General features: G+C 47.1%; 1 protein-coding gene across 7 annotated transcripts in view; it reads left to right on the top strand.

Annotated features, from left to right (window-relative positions):
- Nucleotides 1-10523, top strand: part of Tacc2 (transforming acidic coiled-coil containing protein 2) — a 194902-nt gene extending 184379 nt beyond the window's left edge. For all 7 annotated transcript variants that reach the window (XM_074078162.1, XM_074078161.1, XM_020171766.2 and 4 more), the window contains 5 exons: nucleotides 1458-1501; nucleotides 7276-7436; nucleotides 7696-7802; nucleotides 8144-8264; nucleotides 9995-10523. In XM_074078162.1, the coding sequence (XP_073934263.1) occupies nucleotides 1458-1501; nucleotides 7276-7436; nucleotides 7696-7802; nucleotides 8144-8264; nucleotides 9995-10060 (499 nt within the window). In that variant the 3' untranslated portion in view covers nucleotides 10061-10523. The remainder of the gene's footprint in view (nucleotides 1-1457; nucleotides 1502-7275; nucleotides 7437-7695; nucleotides 7803-8143; nucleotides 8265-9994) is intronic.
- Nucleotides 10524-22104: the final 11581 nt, after the last annotated feature.

The raw sequence follows: 22104 nt of genomic DNA, 5'->3' as shown, positions 1-22104 counted from the left end.
ACAGTACCTCCAGGCAGTAGAGCATAGGGTTGTGGACAGGGGCTCCTGGGTTCTGTCTATCTCTGCCATTTTGTAACCCTGGGATCCTGGGAAAGCTTCTCAATCTATGTCACAGTGTCCTCATCAGTCATGCTGGAGACAATGGGAGAGGGACTGTGTCTTAGGGTCTCTGTGAGGATAAGATGGCAATGCAGCCCACTAAAGCACTTCTAGGTGTGTGGTCTCCCCCATCCTTCTGAAAGAACCCAAAGGTCCATGGCAGCCTTGATTCTGACTCTGGGATGCGAGGAGGCATCAGGAAATACAGGAGTGCTCTGTGTAGTTGTTGGAAAGAACCAAGTGGACTCCTGTCCTGCTCACTTTTCTTGATGTGCGTCTGTCCTGGGGTGAGGCACTGACCTTGGAAGGAAGATTGAGAAGCCAGGGGTAGATATCTGGCAGTTGTGAGACCTTTGGACCACAGAAAACCTTCTGACCATCTGCAGTTGCATTATTATTTTTTTTTTTTAATTCCCTATCTGTCAGCGTTTTATTTATTATTTTATTTTATTTTTTTTTTTTTTTTCATTTTTCTTTTATTATTCATATGTGCATACAAGGCTTGGGCCATTTCTCCCCCCTGCCCCCACCCCTTCCCTTACCACCCACTCCACCCCCTCCCGCTCCCCCCCCTCAATACCCAGCAGAAACTATTTTGCCCTTATCTCTAATTTTGTTGTAGAGAGAGTATAAGCAATAATAGGAAGGAACAAGGGGTTTTGCTGGTTGAGATAAGGATAGCTATACAGGGCATTGACTCACATTGACCACAGAAAACCTTCTGACCATCTGCAGTTGCATTATTTTTAACCTCTTCCTCCTCTCCTCCCTCTCCTCTCTCTCACTCCCTCTCTCCCTCTCCTCTCTCTCGCTCCCTCTCTCCGTCATGTGTGTGTGGGGGAGGAGTTCCCCCACAGCCAAATGATGTCAGGAGTGAGGGTAATCCTCCAGTACCAGGAGTGAGTGAAGCCCTGGCTTCTGTGAGCTACTTGTCCAGAGTCACAGGGCTGTCAGAGGCAGGCCAGTGGAGCCCAGGCCTCCTTATCCAGGTCTTTGTAATCTTCTGCCGCCAGGGTCCTGGATTTGGTGGTTAGCAGGATGTATGGAGGTCAGGCCGTGGGTCACTGAAGGCTTCAGTCATCAGGCTGAAGGTCGGGCCCTATATCTTTTCTATAGCCGACAGTAGGAGAGTTGAAGGATTTGCACAGGGGAGCTGTGTTTTTAGGAAAATGAACCTGCTTGGGAGTGCAAGGGGAGGCCCAAGGTGGAGGTGTCCCTACCATCTGATCCCGGCCTGGACAGATAAGGTTTGTCCTATTGCTCGTGGGTCACACTGTGGAAACCTAGCTCCCAGTCCCTATGTGAGATCAAACACTGGCCCATCGTCATGGTCCAACCTGTTTGTACTTCTCTTCCAGGAAAATCGTGGCAGAGTATGAGAAGACCATTGCACAGATGATAGGTAGGTGTCCTGATGGGCTTAGGGCCACCCTGAGGTTTCTAAATAAGGGCAGGCCTTTGTGAGTAGAGGCACAGAGGCAGCCCCTCGGAGGGACTGAAGCGAAGACCAGAGCAACTCAGCATGTGACTCTGCCCTGGAAACACCCACCAGAATATGCCTGACATTCCTGCATGCAGGAGCGTGACAGTCACCTCCATAGTCACACTTGACCCAGCTAGGGACTGTCCACCTCATTGGAAAAGAGACTGGGGTTGCCTCCTGGCATGCTTGGGGCCTTTTACTCTCCTAGGGGAGTAAACCCTAAACCCTGAGTTTAGACTTAATCTAGACAAAATCCCCTCCCAGCCTTTTTCCACAGGTCTAGATCCTGTGGTGACTGTCACTGCCCTTTTCCTGTACCGTGGCAGAGCCTGTTACCTGCTCCCAGCACTGTCTTCACTGATCTTGGGCACTACCTCAGAATCCATCTTAACACAGTGCCCTGGCAGCTAGTGCTGAGTTTGCTTTAGCCACAATAAAGAGGCCCTAAGTTACAAGTTCTACACAACTGGGTCTTTCTCTTCTTTTATCTTCCTTCTCCTCCTCCTCCCCTTTTTTTTTTTTTTTTTTTTTTAACTAGTTAGAAAAGATCTTGCAGAAATTTCAAGCCCATGTTTTTACACTAATGATCACTATTCAGAAATGGTGGCTCCCACCTGTAATCCTAGGTACTCAGGAAGCAGAGATCAGGAAGATCATAGTTCAAAACAGCTAGGGCAAATAATTCACAAGACCCTATCTCTAAAAAATCCATCACAAAAGAGGACTGGTGGAGTGGCTCAGGGTGTAGGCCCTGAGTTCAAACCCTAGTTCTGCAAAATAAAAAAGAAATGATTTTATGACTCTGGGGGTCACAATATTTCTTTATCTGTCTAGCTAACTATTTATTCACATACAGTCATGATAATCAGTTGTTAAAGAATCTTTTTTCTCCTAAGGATGTATGGAGTAAAATCTCCACATCATTGCAAACCAGGTTTGTGCATTCAGGCTTGACACTGTGCTGGCAAATGAGCCTTCGCTCAAACACCGCACTTCTAGCTTGGTCCCAAGGTAAACAGAACAGTATCATCAGGCGTGGTGAGGCTGCCAACAGGAGTGCGTTCCACACAAAGAGCATTAATTGTGGTTTATTATAATCAAGGCTGTTTACCCAGAGCTCCAGGAGAAGCCAATTTTGTTGAGTCAGGCACATGTTTTCCATCAGAACGAGATTTCTTTGTCACACTGCTATAAGAATTTATGAATACATATGGATGAGATAAAAATTTTGTAACTCTTGGGACTGAAAGTGCTGGAAAAAGCATTGTGGGGGGAAGATTTACATCTTCCAACTTGCAGTGTCTCACAAGTTGAGCACAACTGTGGTATCCTGGAGCCTTGGGATGTGAGACAATGTCGGAGGCCTACCATGCTCATCGAGAAACCTCCTGCTCCCTCTCTGAGTCATACACTTATGTTTTTGCCCTTGCTCATGACCCTTCAGCAGGTGTCGAAATGGGGTGAAAGGGCCTGAGCTTTTGCTCCTGAGAGAAGGCTGCCCGTGGCCAGCTTTAGTGCTCAGCTGGGAATGTTGATGGGAGCAAGTGTTCCCACTTGGGAACTCAGAGTGAGACGCTCTGTGTGTGGCAGGAGTGACCTGCGACCCTGTTGCTTTCCTCATGTATTATTTGTAGGTCAGAACATTTTCAATCTGAGATGATCTGTAGAGTGTGTCCATTCTATTTCCAGTTTGGGCTTGAACAGAAGGCTGTTTGTCTCCCTCTCAACCCTGAAGCCAGGGATCATGGCCACATGTGTCCTCTACTTCCCCAAGTACACCGGGTGTGTTTGACCTGAGGGTCACTGTGCAGGAAATGTATACTCAACACTTTGAGCATTTCCCTGTTCTTGGGAGAGCTGTCTTGGTGGCTCTGTGGGACCTCTTGATCTCCCTACTGGGGTAGCATTGTCACTCACCGTGGCATCTCACCATGTCCCTTCCACATCCTTGTTCACCATCCCCTCATCATTTACTTTTCCAGAGCTTTTCTCATCAGAAAGGTGGGATGTCTGTGGTGGTTATTCTTTAGTCACTATTGCAGGCCATTGACTAAGGCCACCAGACATTTCAAGGTCCTTATATCCTTGTAGCAGATGGCAGGAGCCTGAAGCATGACGGGGACTGACAGTTGTTTGCACAGGTGCCTTCTTTCAGGGAAAGTGTCTTTCCATATATGGAAACACGCCCATGAGCCTCATCTGGATTCCATATTTTTCTTCCCATTCCCGCTCACCTACCTCAGTGTCTCTCAGGGTAAAGGAAACTCAGGCCTGAGAGCTTAGTGGCTCAGAATCAGAGTGAACATCAAAGCATTTTAAAGTTGACACCAGCTCACCCCACCCACGCTAGCTCTTTTTGTCTCTGTGGCTCCCAGACAGCTTTCACAGATGCCCCACAGCCAGGTGACATCAGTTCTGCTGTCGTTGTCACTTCTCAGATCTTCCTAAAGAGAAAGTGTTGTGTTAAGCTCAAATATTGGCTATTTCGAACTTAGAACAAAAGGAGACTTCTGTGCTTTCTGCGTTCCAGGTTGTTGCAACTAATTTTTTTTTTCTGCTTTCCTAACAACTGCCCTGATTATCTGTTTTGCTTCCATTTTCTGTTGCTTCTTGCCCTGTGCTTGCAAAACAAACAGGCAAGCCTGGTAAGTAAATGCTTCCTCCCTAATTTAACACCTACCCCTTGCAACCCTTTGTTTGTGTTTTGTTTTTCTATTTTTTTTGTTATTTTGGCTTTTGTGTATGCACTGCATTCCCCACCTGATTTGATAAGGTTTTGCCTGAAAAAATCAACCTGTCAGGGGCGTTGTTTTGTTGTGGAGTCCAGTGTGTCTTTGGGCTAAGGCTGATTTCCTGATTTTAAGAATCTAACTGCATTGACCATGTAGAAAAAGATTTGTGCAGCATTTTCACTGCCTCAGTTTCCTAGGAACTGGGCAATTCTAAAAGGGAGGAAAGGAAACCTGAGGCAGGATTTCTTGGATGCAGGAAATCAGATGGACTTTTGATAAATGACTCCTTTACCCCACCCCGTGGAGCGCATATATGGCCTCGAATCAGCCAGGAATATAAATTGTACAGCATCTTGGGAACTAAGGAAGCAGCTAAAATTCAAAGATTAAAAATAAGCATTTGGTTATGAGTGAGATTAAACGCCCTGCCACTCTCTTAGGAGTATAGATGAAGCAAGTAGATCACTGCTTATGTTGTTGCCTGTATTAACGTGTCTGCCTTGCACGAGTCTGTGATGCGCTGTCACACAGATTCAGGGGGCTCATTCTGGGCAGTGGTACCGTTGATAGTCACTGATACCGACCTCTTCCTAGGTGTTGAGGGCTTTGTATTCAGTCTCATTTAATCTTCCCCAAATGCCGTGAGATAGAAACACTGTCATTCCTGTTTCTGGTGAGAAGGCTGAGACTCAGTTCAAAGGTCACACAGCTGGGAAATGTCAGGGCCAGAATTCAAAGCTGGGCTGCCAGACTGAGAAGTCTCTTGGCCACTGCCCTGGAGGCTCCAGGCTGCTGGGAGTAAAAACACTAAGAGCCTTGGGATCACAGAGGCAGGGAGGGAGGGACATGGGGCATCTTCTTGGCCAGTGGTTCTTCAGGCAGGACACCTGTGTCACTGGGCAACTTGTAACAGAGGCAGATTCCTAGTCCCATGCTGACCTCCCCAGCCAAGTGGGGGTAGGATGCACAGTCTGTGTCACAAGCCCTCCAGCTGACTTGAATGCATGCTCACGTGAAACTAGTCTCCATTTGAACACAAGGCCCTGCAACCCCAACAGGTCAGGGCTTTGGAACAAGTTCGTGTCAGGGTTGGTGTTCAACTTCAGGACATGGTCCCATCCTCCTGTACCGTAAGATTACCGCTAACTTGAGACCCAGCAAGATGCCCAGCTATCAGAAACCTAAGGAAAAGATCCTAAAACAAACATCTCCCTACTGTAATAGGTGCTGCATCCTTCGAGGTCAGTCAGTTATCACAAGAGGTGTGTGCAAAAATGTCATGATCATAGCTTTGGGTTTTGATCCAGGCTTCTGAGAGAATGAGTGTCTTAGCTTTCAAACTCTGTTTCCCCTTCTTTAAAATGAAGAAATAAAAACCCACTGCTGGGTCATGGTGAGGCTTCTCTTGGTTGTACACTGCATGGACTTGTATGGAAGAGTCCTGTGTGCCCAGGACAGAGCAGTGACAAAACAGACTCTGGTGTCTGCCCATGCAGAATGCGCCCTTGTCACTTTGGGGAAGGACGTAGCAGTCAGGAGCTCCATGCCCTGAGTCTGAGGTAGGAGAAGTTGGGCGATGGCAGAACTGGAACCCACAGCTGGCCTTGCATATGCTTACACAACAACACACACACCCGTCCTCATACAGGTGTGTTTTTTCACATGTTTGGGGTAGTGGTACAGGGGAGATGCCACTGTGAACAGGAAAATAAAGGACTAAGCAGTGGAAAGGAGGCATTTCCCACACTTCTGAGGAGGTGACAGGATCAGAGACCTGAGCAAGTGGGGGCGGGAGACGGGACCTGGGGCAGAAGTCACCTGGGGCGTGGAAGCCATCGGGGCTGGAGCAAAAAGGCAGAGCATGTGTTGCAGGAGTCTAGATTTTATTCCCAGTACAAGTCTCTGAGGGGCTCTGAGCAGAGCAAGGTTGCCTAGTTCATGTTTCAGGGTGCTCAGTCTGCAATGGGAGTAGGTGCAGGGTAACTAGCTAGAAACAGTGCAGGGGAAGAGCCAAGAAGCAGGAGCACTGGTGACCACTGTTGCTGTCATTGCCAGAAGTGATCCCCCGTGACAGGGAGGTCTGCTGAGGTGCTTCTCCTGGGAGTTCTGAGTGGGGACCTTCCCTGTCATTGGAGAGCACAGGGTCGCTCACCCACCTGAGGTCAACACACAGAGGCTGCAGGGTGCCCTTTGGGCCAGGAGCAGCGTGGTGGTCAGAGAGCCTGTCCTGTGAACCGAGCTAGGAGACTGACTTGGGAGGGCAGAGAGTGGAGGTGGACTGGGCAGCAGTGTTGGTCCTCTCACCAGGATTGGTACTCCAAACTGGGTCAGTTGGGTTCTCTTGGGCATCTCTGGGAAAGGCATTTGCAGAAATGGCTATATTTTGCCTTCAGTTACACTCTCTGCAGTCAAGAAGCTGTCAGGGTTGGTGTGAAATGGAACTTTAGGGCAGACAGGTTTGTGGGCGTTAGGTTTCTGGATGATTTAGGGTTGAAGAGCTCTTTTTTTCCTCGCCAATGACCTTTTGTCTGTCTTGATAACACTTAGAAAGGCCTTGCCTGAAGTGCAGGCCACAGCACCCTTCACCTTGCCCTCCCACGAAAGGCAGTAATGGTGTCTTCTTAGATGTCCTTTTTTCACCCAAAGGATCTGTTTGGTGCAGAGAAAGTAGAATCTCTAGGATCTCCATGTAGATTTGTAAGGGACTGTATTGATTAAAGAATAATGGCTAATTTCTCCCCTACATGAGACTGCACACGTCCAGGACTGGGATACTTGGGCTGTGGGTTTCGTCCCTTTAGAGACCAGCTGGGAGGATTCTGGGAAGTGGGTCTGTTCCAGGGAAAAACCCAGGGCTTGGCTCACTGGTTAGGCCAAGTTGTACCTGAGGCCTCAGCTGGCCACAGAGACCCAGTTTGGATTCCATGGACTCCAGTGTTTGGCTCTTGTCTCTCCTGCCAGAGGATGAACAGAGAGAGAAGTCAGTCTCCCACCAAACTGTACAGCAGCTGGTCCTGGAGAAGGAGCAAGCCCTGGCTGACCTGAACTCTGTGGAGAAGTCTCTGGCTGACCTCTTTAGGAGATACGAGAAGATGAAGGAAGTCCTGGAAGGCTTCCGCAAGGTGTGTTTGCATTCACGGCAGAGAAGGAGGTGGGCCGTGTGGGGTGCACAAGCAGGAGCAGTTTGGGAGGGACCATGGGTCCTCGGAGTGGGGGCCCCAGAAGTCCTTCTTGAACTGACTGAGGAGGGGGTTCTTCCAAGGTTAGGGAATCAGATGTCAGTGTCTGGGGTTCTACTGCATCAGAAAGTTTGTGGGCTTCCCTGCACTCAATCGTAGTCATGTCTTTTCATGGGCCTGACCCCATCCCCTGTCATGTTAGAATGAAGAAGTGCTAAAGAAATGTGCACAGGAGTACCTGTCCCGAGTAAAGAAAGAGGAGCAGAGGTACCAGGCCCTGAAGGTGCACGCAGAGGAGAAACTGGACAGGTAATGCAGCCCCCACCCAGCTGGGAGGTCTGACTCCAACACTGGCTTAGAAGGGAAGGCTGGTCCATGCACATTTTTCAGTGTGACTCGTGCCAGGGCCACACTCTCCGTGAGCATCCGTTGTGATAAGTGAAGGCCACACATGGCAACATCCAGGGTACCCAGAGTACCTCACCATTGTGGGGTTCTTGTGGGCTTCTGTGCTCTGGCTTGAGTTGGTGGGGCTGGAGCTAGTTCCCGCTCCCTGCCCATAGTTGGGAGGAGGGAAGTGGGAAGCACCTGTGATGAGCTACTGCTACCTATGGTTGAAGGTATAATTTTAGAGCTACCTGTTCCCACAGGGCCAATGCTGAGATTGCCCAGGTTCGAGGCAAAGCCCAGCAGGAGCAGGCTGCCTACCAGGCCAGCCTGCGGAAGGAGCAGCTACGAGTGGACGCTCTGGAAAGAACACTGGAGCAGAAGGTAACAGGATGAGGGTGGGGTTTCCAGGCGGGTGGGGCTGGTGCTCTCAGGCTGAGGCCAGTCCATCACATAATGGAGGCAGACTGGGCAGAGCAGCACCAGCACCATGGTGGCATGTCTCGACAAGCTCATATTCATGAGTGTACATGCGCAGCCTCCCTCTGGAAGATCCAGTTCAATGCCAGCCCTGAAATTGATTTCCTTTCTGCCTTTCCTGGAATTGTAGCCTGCATACATGTTTATTTACATCTGTCATTCCTTTTCAACATTCATTCGTCAAATATTTTTGTTAAGCACTTGTGATGTGCCAGGCATTTTGTACTTGAACCTTTGCACTCAATGTGCTTACTGGACAGTGGGCGTAGAACACCCCCCCCACTTCTGCCCCAGACCCTGGCAGAGGCACCTGGCTGAGGCAAAGAATGGGCAATGTCAGGGCCAGAAGGGCCCAGATGTCTGCTAGTTCTTGTGGACAGGGGGTGACTGTAGTTGCCAGGCTGACTTGAATTTGTGCTCCAGCTGTGCTTACAGCTGACTGGCTGTGTGATCCTAAGCACAGTGCCTAACCGCTAAGACTCAGTTTCCTCACTGGAAAATAGGAATAAAAATGGCTTCCTTTAAAGGACAGTCTTGAGAATTAAAGGAAGCCACGGTACCTGGCTGTCAATCAGATGCGAACTCACTGTTGGTGGCCCAACAAGGACTGTGGTGGCAGTACTAGTGACTTCAGGACTCAGAGCCTCATCTTCCCGCAGGCCATCTCACTCTTTGGGCTGTGGCCTCAGAGAGTGACTTGTGGGCCAAGGCAGTGTTTAGGCAGAGCTTTGGGACAGCTGCTGGTGGGGATGTGTGTCCCCTCCACTACAGAAGGTTATTCCTTTCCCAGACATAGTGATGCTGGCACTGGAGTCGTGTCCCAGAAACAGAGCAGTGGCTCTAGCCTGGAACATGGTCAGGAGGTCCCAAGGTTTCCAGGGAATGGTCTCTGTTCTGCCTCAGGGACAGACTTTGGTGAAGATTCCCCTCCCACAGGGACCCTCAGGAAAAGCTGGCTACAAAATATACCCAGAATGCCAGAAAGACCCAGCCCCCTTGGCTGAACAAGGGCAGCCTTGGGGCTCAGCATCCCTGAGCAGAACCATGTCTACTGAGACGAACATCTCTCCCTGTTGGATCCTCTCTAACAGGACAGAGCTGGACAAACATATGACTGGCTGCCCTCACCTGGGCTTCCAGGACAAGGTCAAGGTGTGGCTCAAAGAACACCTCAAAGCCACCTTGCACCTGCCATGCCTCTCCACAACCCCTATGTCCACATAGGGATTAACTCTCCTTGTGCCATTTCTTAAGAGCTACCAAAGAGCTCTCAGTCCAGACCATCCTTACCCAGACCGCATCCTTCAGAGGGGGAGAGTGGAACAAGAGACATACTAGTTAGGCCTCTAGTCTGTACTGGTCACTGTGCCAGGTGACTGTATATTTCTTACCTTATTTAATCCTCAGACATTATCACCTACATTTTCAAGATAAGGAAACCAAGGTTCAGAGAGGTCCTATAACTTGCCCATGGTCACCCAACTAGAGCTGAGCTATATTCTATGTTGCTTGGTTCCCAGTCATTTCTCTCGTCACTTGGGGGAGACCTAGAGGCTGGATAGACTTCATCCCCCAAAGAGCTCTCCTGATTGACTTGATTTCAAACACCATAAATGTCTTGTCTTCATTTTCAGAATAAGGAGATAGAAGAACTCACCAAGATTTGTGATGAACTGATTGCCAAAATGGGAAAGAGCTAACTTTTGAACCAAATGCTCAGACTTGACCGTTGCGTGCAATATGACCGTCAGCTGTCCTTCCCGTTACACGGACAGGTTGTTTTCATGTTTGTATGCACTACTGTATTTCCTTTCTAAATAGGGTTGATCTGGCTGTGTGCAGAACCAAGGAGGCTGTTGGGATGTCTTGCTATTGGTTTGCATTCTCCTAGTCTGATTCATAGCAAGTGGACCTCAGAGTTCCTGTATCAGGGAGATTGTCTGATTCTCTAGTAAAGGACAAATTGCTGACCTTGGCCTTGCCCTTTGTACCCGGATTCCCAGGGTGAGCAGCATTTGATTTCATATGAGCATGTACAGCGTGCATAGGGACTCTTGCCTTAAGGAGTGTAAACTTGACCTGCATTTGCTAATTTGTTTTAAAAAAAATGCATGTTTCCAACAAAATTCTCTACTGTAAATAAAGTTTTTTCTTTGGATCTTGGCAATGAGTGTGGCTGTGATTTATTTTCTGGGAAGGGTTGAGTCTTACCTCACCTTTGTGAAATACTATCAGATTTGACCTTCTGCTTTTCTTTGTCTGAGCTCATTTCTTTATCCATTGATTTAAAGGACATTTCCTTCATTATGGTGGCTTTGTAAGATAACGCTAATGAGAAAGACCAACTCACTGCTTAAATTATTAAGTGGAGACACTGAATTTTTGTTTTTCAAAGCCTGTCTTTCACAGGCAAAATCTATTTCCTTCCATTGAGTGAAGGAAGTAACAGCTGTCACTCTTCCTGCCCCATTCCCTGGGGTGTAAAGATCAACTCTGAAACCTCTCATAATGAGGCAGTAATTAGCCACTTAGCAGTGGGCCTGCTGTTGGACTCCTTCTGGTCTCCTGACCAGTTCAGGAACCTCAGGGCACAGGGTGACAGGTGAGGGAATGATGAGGTAGAAAGGGGTCTTCATTTCCTCCCACAAACCTACCACTATTCTCTCAGTGTTCAAAGTTACCAGTGAGGCTCGTTCCCTCTAATGGCACAGATCTTCCTGCTTCTCACCCAGCTTTCTGGTGGTCACCGCAGTCTTTGGCATCCCTTGGCTTGTAGCTTGTGTCTTCACGTGCCCTTCTTTGTATTTCTGTGTCTCCAGTCACCCACCCATCATCCACCTTAGAGCCCAATACAAATTCAGAATGATTTCATCTTGGTGTCCACAATTATATCTGCCAGCACCCTGTTCCATATAAGGTCACATTCACAGGGAGCAGGGATTAGGATATGGGCATATTTTGGGGAAGAGGGACATGTGTGTGCCAGCGGAATGTGTGGTGTGGGGTCAAAGTGTGAAAAGTAGTCCTCAGGTTCTCTGCTTGGTCGTCTCTCCTTTCCCCAGGCACAGGGCTGCTCTGCCAAGTAGGGCCAACACCACCCTGGACACCCCTGGGCAGCCTCAGCTCTGTGGGATGGGGTGGGGACCTTGGGTACACTGGGATCCTAGCACTTCTTATTTTCTGTGTAGAAGGGTTCTAGGTGCTCAGTTCTTCCTTAGGGGCCTTGGGCACCTTGGCCATGTCTTTCCATCCCTTCTCTTTAGCAGACATGTTCTACCTCTCTGAGCCCTGCTTAGAAACTGAGAACTGCTGGAAGATTTTTTTTTTTTTTTTTTTTTGGCAGTACCAAGGTTTGAACTCAGGGCCTCACGCTGGCTAGGCAGGCGCTCTATCACTTGAACCACCCTTTTTTGTGTTGAGTATTTTCAAGACAGGTCTCATGAACTATTTGTCGCCATCCTCCTGATCTCTGCCTCCTGGGTAGCTAGGATTATAGGCGTGAGCCACTGGCTCCCAGCTGCTGAAAGCTTCTGAGTGCTTCCTGTGTTAATCCAGGCAAAGAGTGCTGTTGCGGACATTTTGCTTCTCAGCTTCTAAGAATCTCTTCTGCCCCATCCAGTTATTTTTCTTCAGCAACACAGTCACTTGTTGGCCAATAGCTGTCACTTGCCCCAGCACCGTCTCTGGAGCTCAATGTACTTGTTAGGCATACTCTCTATTGCTTGAACCATACCCCCAGCCCTTTTTGTTTTAGTTATTTTTTCCATAAAGTTGCATTTTTGTCCAGGATTGGCCTGAACTTGGATCCTCCTACCTATTCCTTCCTCATATCTGGGATTACAGACACACTGCCACATCCAGCTTGACTGAGATGGGGTCTCAGTAACATTTGCCTAGACTAGACCTTAAATCAATTCTCCCAATCTCTGCCTCTCAGCTAACTGGGGTTGTGGCCAGTTATGGCCATTCCTTTTGAATGGCCATAGAGGCATTCCATGGGAGGTGAGTCGTGCTCAGAGTTTTATAGTTCTGCATGCTGTGTGAGTGTCTTTATATACTCTTATGAATGTATTCCTTTTGGCTGAAATCTTAAGATCATCTGGGCTAAAGGTGTCACTGTGCTTTAGCCAAACTCCAGTGGGAACACTTGGATTATTGCTCCTTGTGGTGAGGCAGGACATCCGCCAAGGGGCGCTACAAGGAACCTTGGAAGCAGGGTCTGGGGAAGGTGGAGTGTAGGATTTGAGCTTGGAAAAGGTGATTGGGGAGGGGTTAAGCAAGCAGAGCTTTGCTCCAAATTGGATGCTGTGAGGGGCAGACAGGGACAACAAGGGTGATTCTGAGATCAGGTCTCAGTGAATCTTCCAGAGGGAGAGAGGACTAGAGTGAGGCAGAGTTGCATTGGACAAGCAGCCAGGACAGGTTGGAATTTGGCATCCTGTGGTTTAGATGGTGTTTATGTTCTGTGTTCAGACACACTGAAGGGCTGGCTTGTGCTGGGGATACATTGTAGCATTTACAAAAGTTCTTACAATATATCAAACATACCATCCTTGAACTCACCCCCTCCATTGTTCTTTATCCCGGCTCCCATTTCTGGAACAGTTTCCGCAGGTCTTATTCCATTCACACACATGTGTGCACAGTATTTGTACTATACTCACCTTCCCACGCCCTTCCTCCACCTCCCCGCCAACTGGTACCACCCCACCCCCCAGGGCTGGACCTGTTCTGTCCCCCTCCTAATTCTCCGATTTTGTAAAAGAAAAAAAATCTGATTTTTGTTTCAGATAGCTGTACAGAGAGTTTCCTTGTGACATTTCCGTGTATATATGTATTATAACCCGAATTGGTTCATCTCCTCTATTTTTCTTCTTTCTACCTTAGTCCTGAAGGGGTGGTCTTGTTTTGCTTTCTCTTTCTTTTTTTTTTGGTGCTACTAGGCAGGCCACCACTTGAGCTACTCCACCAGCTTGTTTTTTCTTGATCCACAACTGGAGTGACCTGACTCTGAGGTCCTGTGACATTGTTTATGACCGAGGCCCAGCAGTGAGGGCCAGGCCAGCTTCCAGGTTCTAAAGGATGTCATGGCGTGCTTTCCCCTGCAGCCCAGGATATGAACTCCATTAAGATCAGGGAGGTCCAGTGTCAGATGACCTTTCTCTAAGGTTGTGCCCTACATACCTGTTTTCCTCGCCCTTGGCGATGTACGCCCTATGAGTTACCCAATCTGGCCTCTGCGAGGCTGTCTTTCTGCTTGTCAGTTAGGCCTGGCACAACCTCAGGCCCACCTCATGTTCAGCTTCCTTGCTGCCCTGGTGTTGGCCAAGATGTGGTCCTGTCCTTGGGGATGCGGCTCCGTTGTCTGTGAGCTGAGCTGCCTTACTGTGGGCACTGCACAGTGTGTTTTTCTGTTCACCTGGCTTTTTTCCTTGAAATCCTGAAGGTATGTCAAGGTGAGGCAGGGGTGTGAGGCAGAGGGAGGCCCACAAGAAGAGGTTGGAGCAGAGATGTCCACTGCCTCCTGCCTTCTCCATTTGCTTGTGGGAGACTTGCAGGGAGGTGGAGAGGAGAGCTCACGCCCAGTACCCACTGAGTCAGACCCCAGGATTTCAGCTCTGCCATGTCTTGGCTGTGTATTCAGGGTAGGTCATGTACCCTCTCTGGGCCCATTTCCATGCCTGTACTTACTGCAGGGCTGTGGAAGGAACATGGCCTGTAGGACTCCTCAAGGGTTTTACATTTACTTCCTATCACACTTGCTCACTCGCTGGATGTCTGTCTACAGAGGACTGTCATTTTGTTTTGCTGGGTCAGTGAGACTGCAAAAGGAATAGGCACCTGACCCTATCCAAAGCTCTCAGCAGCTGTAAAATATCAGCATCTGTTAGGAACCTCATTTTTCCAAGTAAGTTGGAATCTGAAGCTTTTTTTTTCAGCTCAGCACATCCTTGGGCTCTGAAGTTAGAGGTGCTTTACTGCAATCCTAAGATTACCTTTTGAGGACAGAGTGGACGAGAGGGGAGGGAGAAAAGATGGAGGTAGTCACTGATGACTGGGGCGGGGGGAAGTCCTGGGAGATTTCCCTTCAAGTTTGGGGCTTGGCCCCTGGGTGTGAGATCTGAGGAACCCAAAGCCAAGTCAAGGATCACCCCTGCAGATACCTCACATCCCAGATTGCTGACTCCAGGAGAGGCAGGCCATCAGTCCTCTGCATGGGACAAGCGGAGGAGGTGACATCAACTGTAAGAATTGCTCCTTTCACTTAATCCTTGGCCTTGGGCAGATTCTGAGATACCTTTCTCCCTCCTTCCCTTCCTCCCTCCTTCCTTCCTTCCTTCCTTCCTTCCTTCTTTTCTTCCTTCCTTCCTTCCTTCCTTCCTTCCTTCCTTCCTTCCTTCCTTCCTTCCTTCCTCCCTCCCTCCCTCCATCCCTCCCTTCCTCCCTTCTTTCTTTCATTGAAATTGAAATCTAAATGAAAGCATTTATTTAACAATTTCTGTTCCTTCTAACATTGTTATATTTTTGTTATAGTAAAGAACACAACAAAATGTGTCATCTTAACCATTCTTAAAGTATATTATAGTATTATTACCTACATGGAAATTGTTGTATAACAGATTTCTAGAACTTTTTTGTCTTGAAAAACTGAACCTCTATACCCTCTGAACCACTCCACTTTTCCTCAATCCCCTACACCCCTGGAGCCACCATTCTGCTTTCTGAATTTGTGTATCTGTTTCCTCGCTTGCATTTGGGATGATTTTAGGCACTATGTACTCATACAAGTTCTCTACTGTTTTTCGTCTTCTGAGGCTCCCATAATATGTATATTGGTCTGTTTTTTTTTTTTTTTTTGGTTTTTTTTTGGCAGTGCTGGGGTTTGAACTCAGGGCCTCAAGCTTGTTAGGCAGGAACTCTACCACTTGAGACACACCTCCAGCCTCCTTGTATTGGTCTGTTTGAGGTGTACAGAGGTCCTTAGGCTTTCTTCACTTTTCTTCATTCTTTTTTTTTTCCTCTTTTCCCTGAATCAGTAATTTTAAATGACCTGTCTTCAAGTTTACTGATTCTTTCTTCTCCTTGGTCACACACATGTGCTACTGAATGGCAGTGAAATTTTCAATTCAGTTACTGTATTCTTCAGCACCAGAATTTCTAATTGGTTCTTTTTTAATTTTATTTTTTGTATTCATTAGTTCATATATGCATACATTGTTTTTGGACCATTTCTGCCCCCTGCCCTGGTTCTTTTTTTATATAGTTTTTCTATCTTCCCTGGTATTTGCAGTTTGTTCTTGCAGCGTTTTCCTGATTTTTTTATTTGTCTATCTGTGTTCTCTTGTAACCCACTGAGCTTCTGTAATATGGTTATTTTAAATTCCTTGTCAGGTAACTCATCTCCCTTTCTTTATGGTCAGTTTTTGGAGGTTCATTTATTCCTTACACTGAGCTATATGCTTCTATTTCTCCATGTGCCTCCTTGGTTATTTTTCTTTTTCTTTTTCTGCTATTCATTCTTTTGAATAAGCAGCCACCTCTTCACAGTCCTTACAGACTAGCTTTATATGGGGAAGAATCTTCATCAATCATCCTGACTAATGATTCTGGGGACTTCACCATCTTCTTCAGGGATGATGTCTTCTCTGGGCTTGTGCACATGATTTCCCCAATTTAAAAGGGCTGCCGGTTTCCCTTTAGGCGCTTGCAACCTCTTGCTCCCCTATGTCTGTCTGTAGCCCTGCAAGTGCTGCAGTAAGAAGACAGCTCTTCCTGTGTTACAGTGCTTGATTAGGAAGCACCAGGCCCTTAGTTCAAACCCCAGTACTGTCCCCTTCCCCTAAAAGACACCAACTGTCTTTTGTTAGTGCTGCCTAGGAATGCCAAATATGCCAGCTCTGCATCAGTGTCCCCAGTCAGGTGAGACAGAAAGTCCCTTGGGTACCCCCCAAAAGCTGGAAAATGGGCTATACATGCCCTCTTCTCTTTCCCTCCCACCCTGTGCATCACCGGGTAGGTGCTTTGAGGGAAAGTGCTAGAGCAATTTCCATTTATGTATATTTGTTGTCTTTGAGTTTGGCTTATAGCTCAGCTCCTGAGATCTCCATTGGGGGTATATGTGCTAAGGAGTCCAGGAGTGGGCTGAAGGCTCTGGATCCCTGAGCTCGGGTGCTGCAGAAAGTGATGGACCCAGTCAAAGCCAAGGGTTCTGCTTAGGGGTTGTGGGGAGTGTCGTACACTGGGACTCTTCCTGAGAGTGGCCACTAGGAGGAACCCAAGGACCTTCTTAGTAGCCCCAGAAGTGGCTAGTAGCCCCAGAGGGCAGGTAAGATGTCAAGATGGTCCAGGGCCATGCATTTCAAACTTAATTGAAATCCTACGTAAGGCCCTACATTCCTGGGACAATCAATTATCTGGGGAAGGTTTGGGGGTGAGAGGGAAGAAGCAGTGTAGATAGAGCAAATCTGTTAACTTGTGCAGACTTTTGCTTAGAAACCCCCTTACAAACATACACACACATCATGGTCCTGGCACTGGTCTAGAAGGGAAGCAGTGGACCAGACTCGGGGGGAGGGGCAGAGTACACCATGATGGTTACGGAAGAGTAAAGATTCAAGATGAGTGTGTGTACCATGTGGCTATCCATGTGAGTTCTGTCATTCCTGTGTTGAGGAACACAACCTGACTGCGGAACTTGAGTCACCAATGTCCATCTGAGGGGCTGGTCACAGAACCACCATCTGTTCCACACCAAGAAACACAATGTCACCATTAACAATTGCACGCAGAATGTGGGAGAAATGTCTATAACACATTAAGTGAAAAATTCTGGTGAAAAAGTAAGTAGAGTAAGACTTCATTTAAGTGTGTGTGTGTGTATGTGTGTGCACAAAATGTCATGTAACATTAATGATTAATTTTGGCTATGAAATTCAAATTGTTTTTATTGTAAAAATATTTTGCCTCTGAATTCGTGCTATAGATGTGTTGCATTTGTAAATGAAAATATCCAATAATTCTTTGTTTTTCACATGTGAGAGAGGTTCCATGGCCTGGCTCAGGAGAACAGGTCCTGCCTCTGGCTCCCATGGCCCCTGCAGCAGCTGTTGGAAGCCTGATTCCTGCCTCTTGTTGCATCCAGGGATCAGGAGAGAGCAGGCTGGCCCTGAACGGGATCCTAATGAAATAAAGTCAGTGTCCTCAGCTCCTTGCCATCCCTGTTCTTCTCCCACCAAGTTCTCCCCCTAAGCACCCCTCCCTGTTCCTCTTGACCTCTCCAGAGGTGCTAGGTTGTGAAGTAAGCAGTAGTGGATTCCTTTAGACCTCACTTCAAATCTGTGCTTCTACTAGTTATGTGCTTAGGAGCATCTGCTGCTCTCCAGCTGGGTGGCAGGCAGCAGGGTCAGTTGTGAGCTACCATGAACCCCTTCCCATTTTGCTCCCAAATCCCAAATCCAATGAACCACCCAGAGATACTGCTCTGAACCAAAGTGTACCCCTGAGGGTTATTTGAACAGCCAAAGATGTACCTAACATGCATGTACACATGAATGCAATCTCAAATGAGGGCTTGGAAGTTAGGTACAAACACCAAAAGAATGGCCTACACAAACACAGACACCACATACATGTGCATGCATGGTACACATGCATGAACAGGTGTGAACAAAGGCAATGCTCACCCACATGCAAAAGACTAGTGGTGGTTGAGTGACACATCCAGTGAACCAATTCTAGAGACATGGGGAGCACTTTCTAAAGGCCAAGTTTGATTGTCCAGCTCTTAGAATGCAGAGATGAGTAAGCCATTTACAGAAGACTCCATGTCAACTGCCCTGCAAAGAGAATGTGGACAACAGGAGGGGCAGAATCACAGAAGGTGGGGCCAAGGAGGGAGGTAAGTTTAGAGGTACTTTCAACTTATGCAGTGTTTTATATTTTCTAGAACACAGTTATAGGCAGACACAGCAGCCACCCTCCTTTTCTTTTAGAATTTACATGACTCAAGAGAGGCTACAAATGAAGCCAGTGAGAAAGCCAGTCCTTGATTTCACAAGCTGTCTGATTTCACATTCCCACTGGAGTACCAGGACTTTCTGTGAGCCCAGGGGTAGTGGTCCAGATTTTTGTGGACCAAGGTTCCTGGTAGGTGTGACTGATGTGGTCTCCATCTCCTCCTCTCCTAGTCTGAGGTAGAGGCTCCACTAAAAGACACAGGGATGTTCCACTCTGGCCTCTGACATGAAGGTTCTTGGTCTTGTCTTTGACCTTTAGGCAATTCTTAGTTCCCAGAGAGGACAGAGTATAAATTACTCATCAACAAAGGATTTCATTAGGCATAGCTTTCAATAATGTAAAAGTTCTTTTTGAAATGTTTCTGTTAAAACACTTCGGGATACAGAAATCTAGAAAAAGGGCTGGAGAATAGGGTTGGGGCATGGCTTAAGTGGTGGAATGCCTACCTAGCAAGAAGGGGCCCTGAGTTCAAACCCCAATACCACAAAAACAAAACAAACAAAATACCCCAGAAAGCTAGAAATAAAGTACCACAGAATGCCAGAGCTGGGAGATATCTGAGAACCTTCTAGTCAAACTCATTTGCAGCTGAGGCCTGAGGATTTGGGGATGGATCCTCACAGAGGCCCTTTTAGAGACTCCCCACAGATGGCCCCAGGTACTGAAATGAAACATGGCACCACACTGAGAAACAGGAATGGCACCATTCCCTGAGGAGAGAGGCTGGGGAGGAAGTACCTGGTACCCCAGTTTGACTCCATGAGATGTCTGGCCTGTGCTCCAGTGAGAGCCTAGCCTCCCCTCTCATGACCAAGTGGATCCTCGGAAACAGTCCCAGGCTGTGCTGACACCAGAACCTGGAACAGAAAGTGCTTGGAACCTTCCCTGCTGTTGCCATGGTACCCACAATGACCCAAGGAAACTAAAGGCAAGCTCCCTCACCAAAGCACCTTGGCCTATAAGAAGAAAAGGGTGAGCCACAGATGTCATGAGCACTTTCAGAATTCAAGCTCGGAAGGTGACCAGCCTCCAGCTCTCCTGTAATTCAGAGACCAGTGTAATGGGAGCGCTTCCTTTCCATACACTTCCCCTGTGAACACTACATGGTAGGCTAACGGGCTTCCTAACTGTAAGGAGGACTGGTACTTTTCATCCACTTTGGAGACAAACAGGGGCACCATAGTGATGGATAGATTCTGCTTTGACTTGGTTCCATCAGGTCTAGTGGCAAGAAGGAGCTTTGGGGAATCCTGGCTGGGCAGCAGGGGGTGCTGGAGCTAAGGGACTATCATAAGCAGCTCCTGTTCCTCCAGAAGGACTTAGGAACCAATTCTTAAAACTCACTTAAGGGCATATTACCTGGTAGAAAGAAAAAGACAAATACATTTCCAGGCCACTGAGATATCCCTGGGGTTCATAATGAGTTGATAAGACTCTTGGGTATGGAGTCAAAGGACTCAGGAGTGGGGGTAGCTCAGGGTGAACCCCAGCATCCTTTAAACTGAAGTTGGTCCTGTAGGAGTCAGAGTCCTAGCTGGTGTGCTCCACCAGCTGACCAGCTCTGCATCGCATGGAGCGCTCTCCTTCCTCCTCAGATTCTTCTACACTATAATCAGGAGTTGGGGTCATATTAAGAGAATGGGGAGCTAGGTAAAGGTTTTAAGTTGGATAGTTGAAAGTCATTCTGTCCCCTGTGTGGAAAAAGGGTCAAGGAAGTAACTATATATTTCCCAGGGGTGGGAATAACCTCCTTGTGCAGTGTGAAAACCTAGCTATGAAGAAAAATAGATTGATGTGTGTGTGTTGCTGGGGAGTTAAACCTAGGACCTTGCACTTACTAAACAGGTGTTCTGTCACTGAGCAGTCCAGGTTGATTTGACACTAATTCTTTTTTTTTTTTAATTTTTTATTGTTTTATTATTCATATGTACATACAGTGCTTGGGTCATTTCTCCCCCCTGCCTCCAACCCCTCCCTTACCACCCACTCTACCCCCTCCCTCTCCCCTCACCCCCTCAATACCCAGCAGAAACTATTTTGCCCTTATTTCTAATTTTGTTGTAGAGAGAATATAAGCAATAATAGGAAGGAACAAGGGTTTTTGCTAGTTGAGATAAGGATAGCTATACAGGGAGTAGACTCGCATTATTGACACTAATTCTTAAATTAGATATGATCAAAGAAAATACACACATGCACACATTTGACATATATTTCATTTCCAATTAAATAATTTGTATAATATAGATAAAGTCAAAAATCAGTGCTCCACTGGGAGAGCTTTCATAGCATGTATTAGTGATCGTAGTTCTGTATATAGAGAGTGCTTCAGAGCTGCTCAGGAAACTAGTAGCTCCACAGAAATGGGAAAAGTCCATGAATACGTCATTTGCAGAAAAGAAAAGAAAAAGAACAATAAATACATAAAAGAATGCTCAACCTTACTGGTGGCCAGGGAAGTTCAAATTAAAGGAACAATCTGAAACCATCTGTCACTCACCAGATCAGCAAAAATACACATAATGATAAAGTCCAGTGCTTGAGAAGATGTGGGGGAAAGTGCTGGAATGTGGGAATGCAAATAGCCAGAACTTTTGGGAAGGTAATAAACACAAACATAAACAGTGCATGTAAACTGCACTGATCATGTTCAGAGACAGTGGAAAATCTTTCTGTTCATCCTCTTTCATGGCCTCTAAGTCAAGGTGGCCAGAATTCCACTGTCCAGGTCAGTCCCTGGCTATACCTGTTGTTTAGGCTTATCGATAATATCACCCCTTTGGTCTCCTGGTCCAAATGTGAATACATGATCGACCTACTTTCAGCTGTCCTTTGGTCTTCATCCCCTTGGCCAAACATTAAGAGCCATAGGTTAGCTCCTGTGTTGCTTTATCTGAGCTGCTCTTCCAACAAGATGGCAGAGAATTGCCATCTACTTATGTACCTTTAAAAAACTAGATATCTGGCTCGGGTGTAGCTCAGTGGTAGAGCACTTTGCCTAGCATGCACAAGGCCCTGGGTTTTATCTCCAGCACTGAAATAAAATAAATAATAAAAATTGACTATACTCTTAATTTGATAAATAACCCACATTTGAGACTCACTCAATTTTACTTTTCTGGCATCATATAAATTCTTTGGAGCTGGAGGTGTGACACAAGGGGTAGAGCATAGACAAGCACAAGGCCCTGAGTTAAAACCCCAGCATTACCAAAGAAGAAAAAAGAAGAGATTCTTTAGGCCAGTCTCTGCCATAATATTTTGGAGATCCTTAAGGAATTTATTGAAAATTTCAACTTTGGCTTTTTTGTCTTCTAGTTGTTCCTGCTGTGCCATCTCCACTACATTCATGAAAATGTTGAGTTCGGTAAGTAGCTCTGCTTCACAAGAAAGCACGCACTGGAGAGGGGGACAGCAGTGGGTTACAGCAGTATTTCAGTTCCCAGGAGAGCCCGGGCTCTGCACCACGGAGGGCCTCAAACTTTATTGTCTGACTCTGCTGAAAGAAGATGTTGAGGCAGTGCCATCCAGAAACTAGAAAACAGCCCCACGGCTGGGCCAACCACTGAGCGCACCTCACATGACATGAGGACGACATCTAGACTCACTTTCCACAGTTTCCAATCACTCACCATATTTTAGGCACTGTGCTAAGGCACGTTCCCCAAACTTTATTTTAGTTCATCTTTTTGACAACTCTGAGAGTAAGATAATTCATCACCACCAT

This window comes from Castor canadensis, chromosome 7 (genome assembly GCF_047511655.1).
Source record: "Castor canadensis chromosome 7, mCasCan1.hap1v2, whole genome shotgun sequence".
Taxonomy (NCBI): Eukaryota; Metazoa; Chordata; class Mammalia; order Rodentia; family Castoridae; genus Castor; species Castor canadensis.
This window is presented reverse-complemented; position numbering and strand designations above follow the sequence as displayed.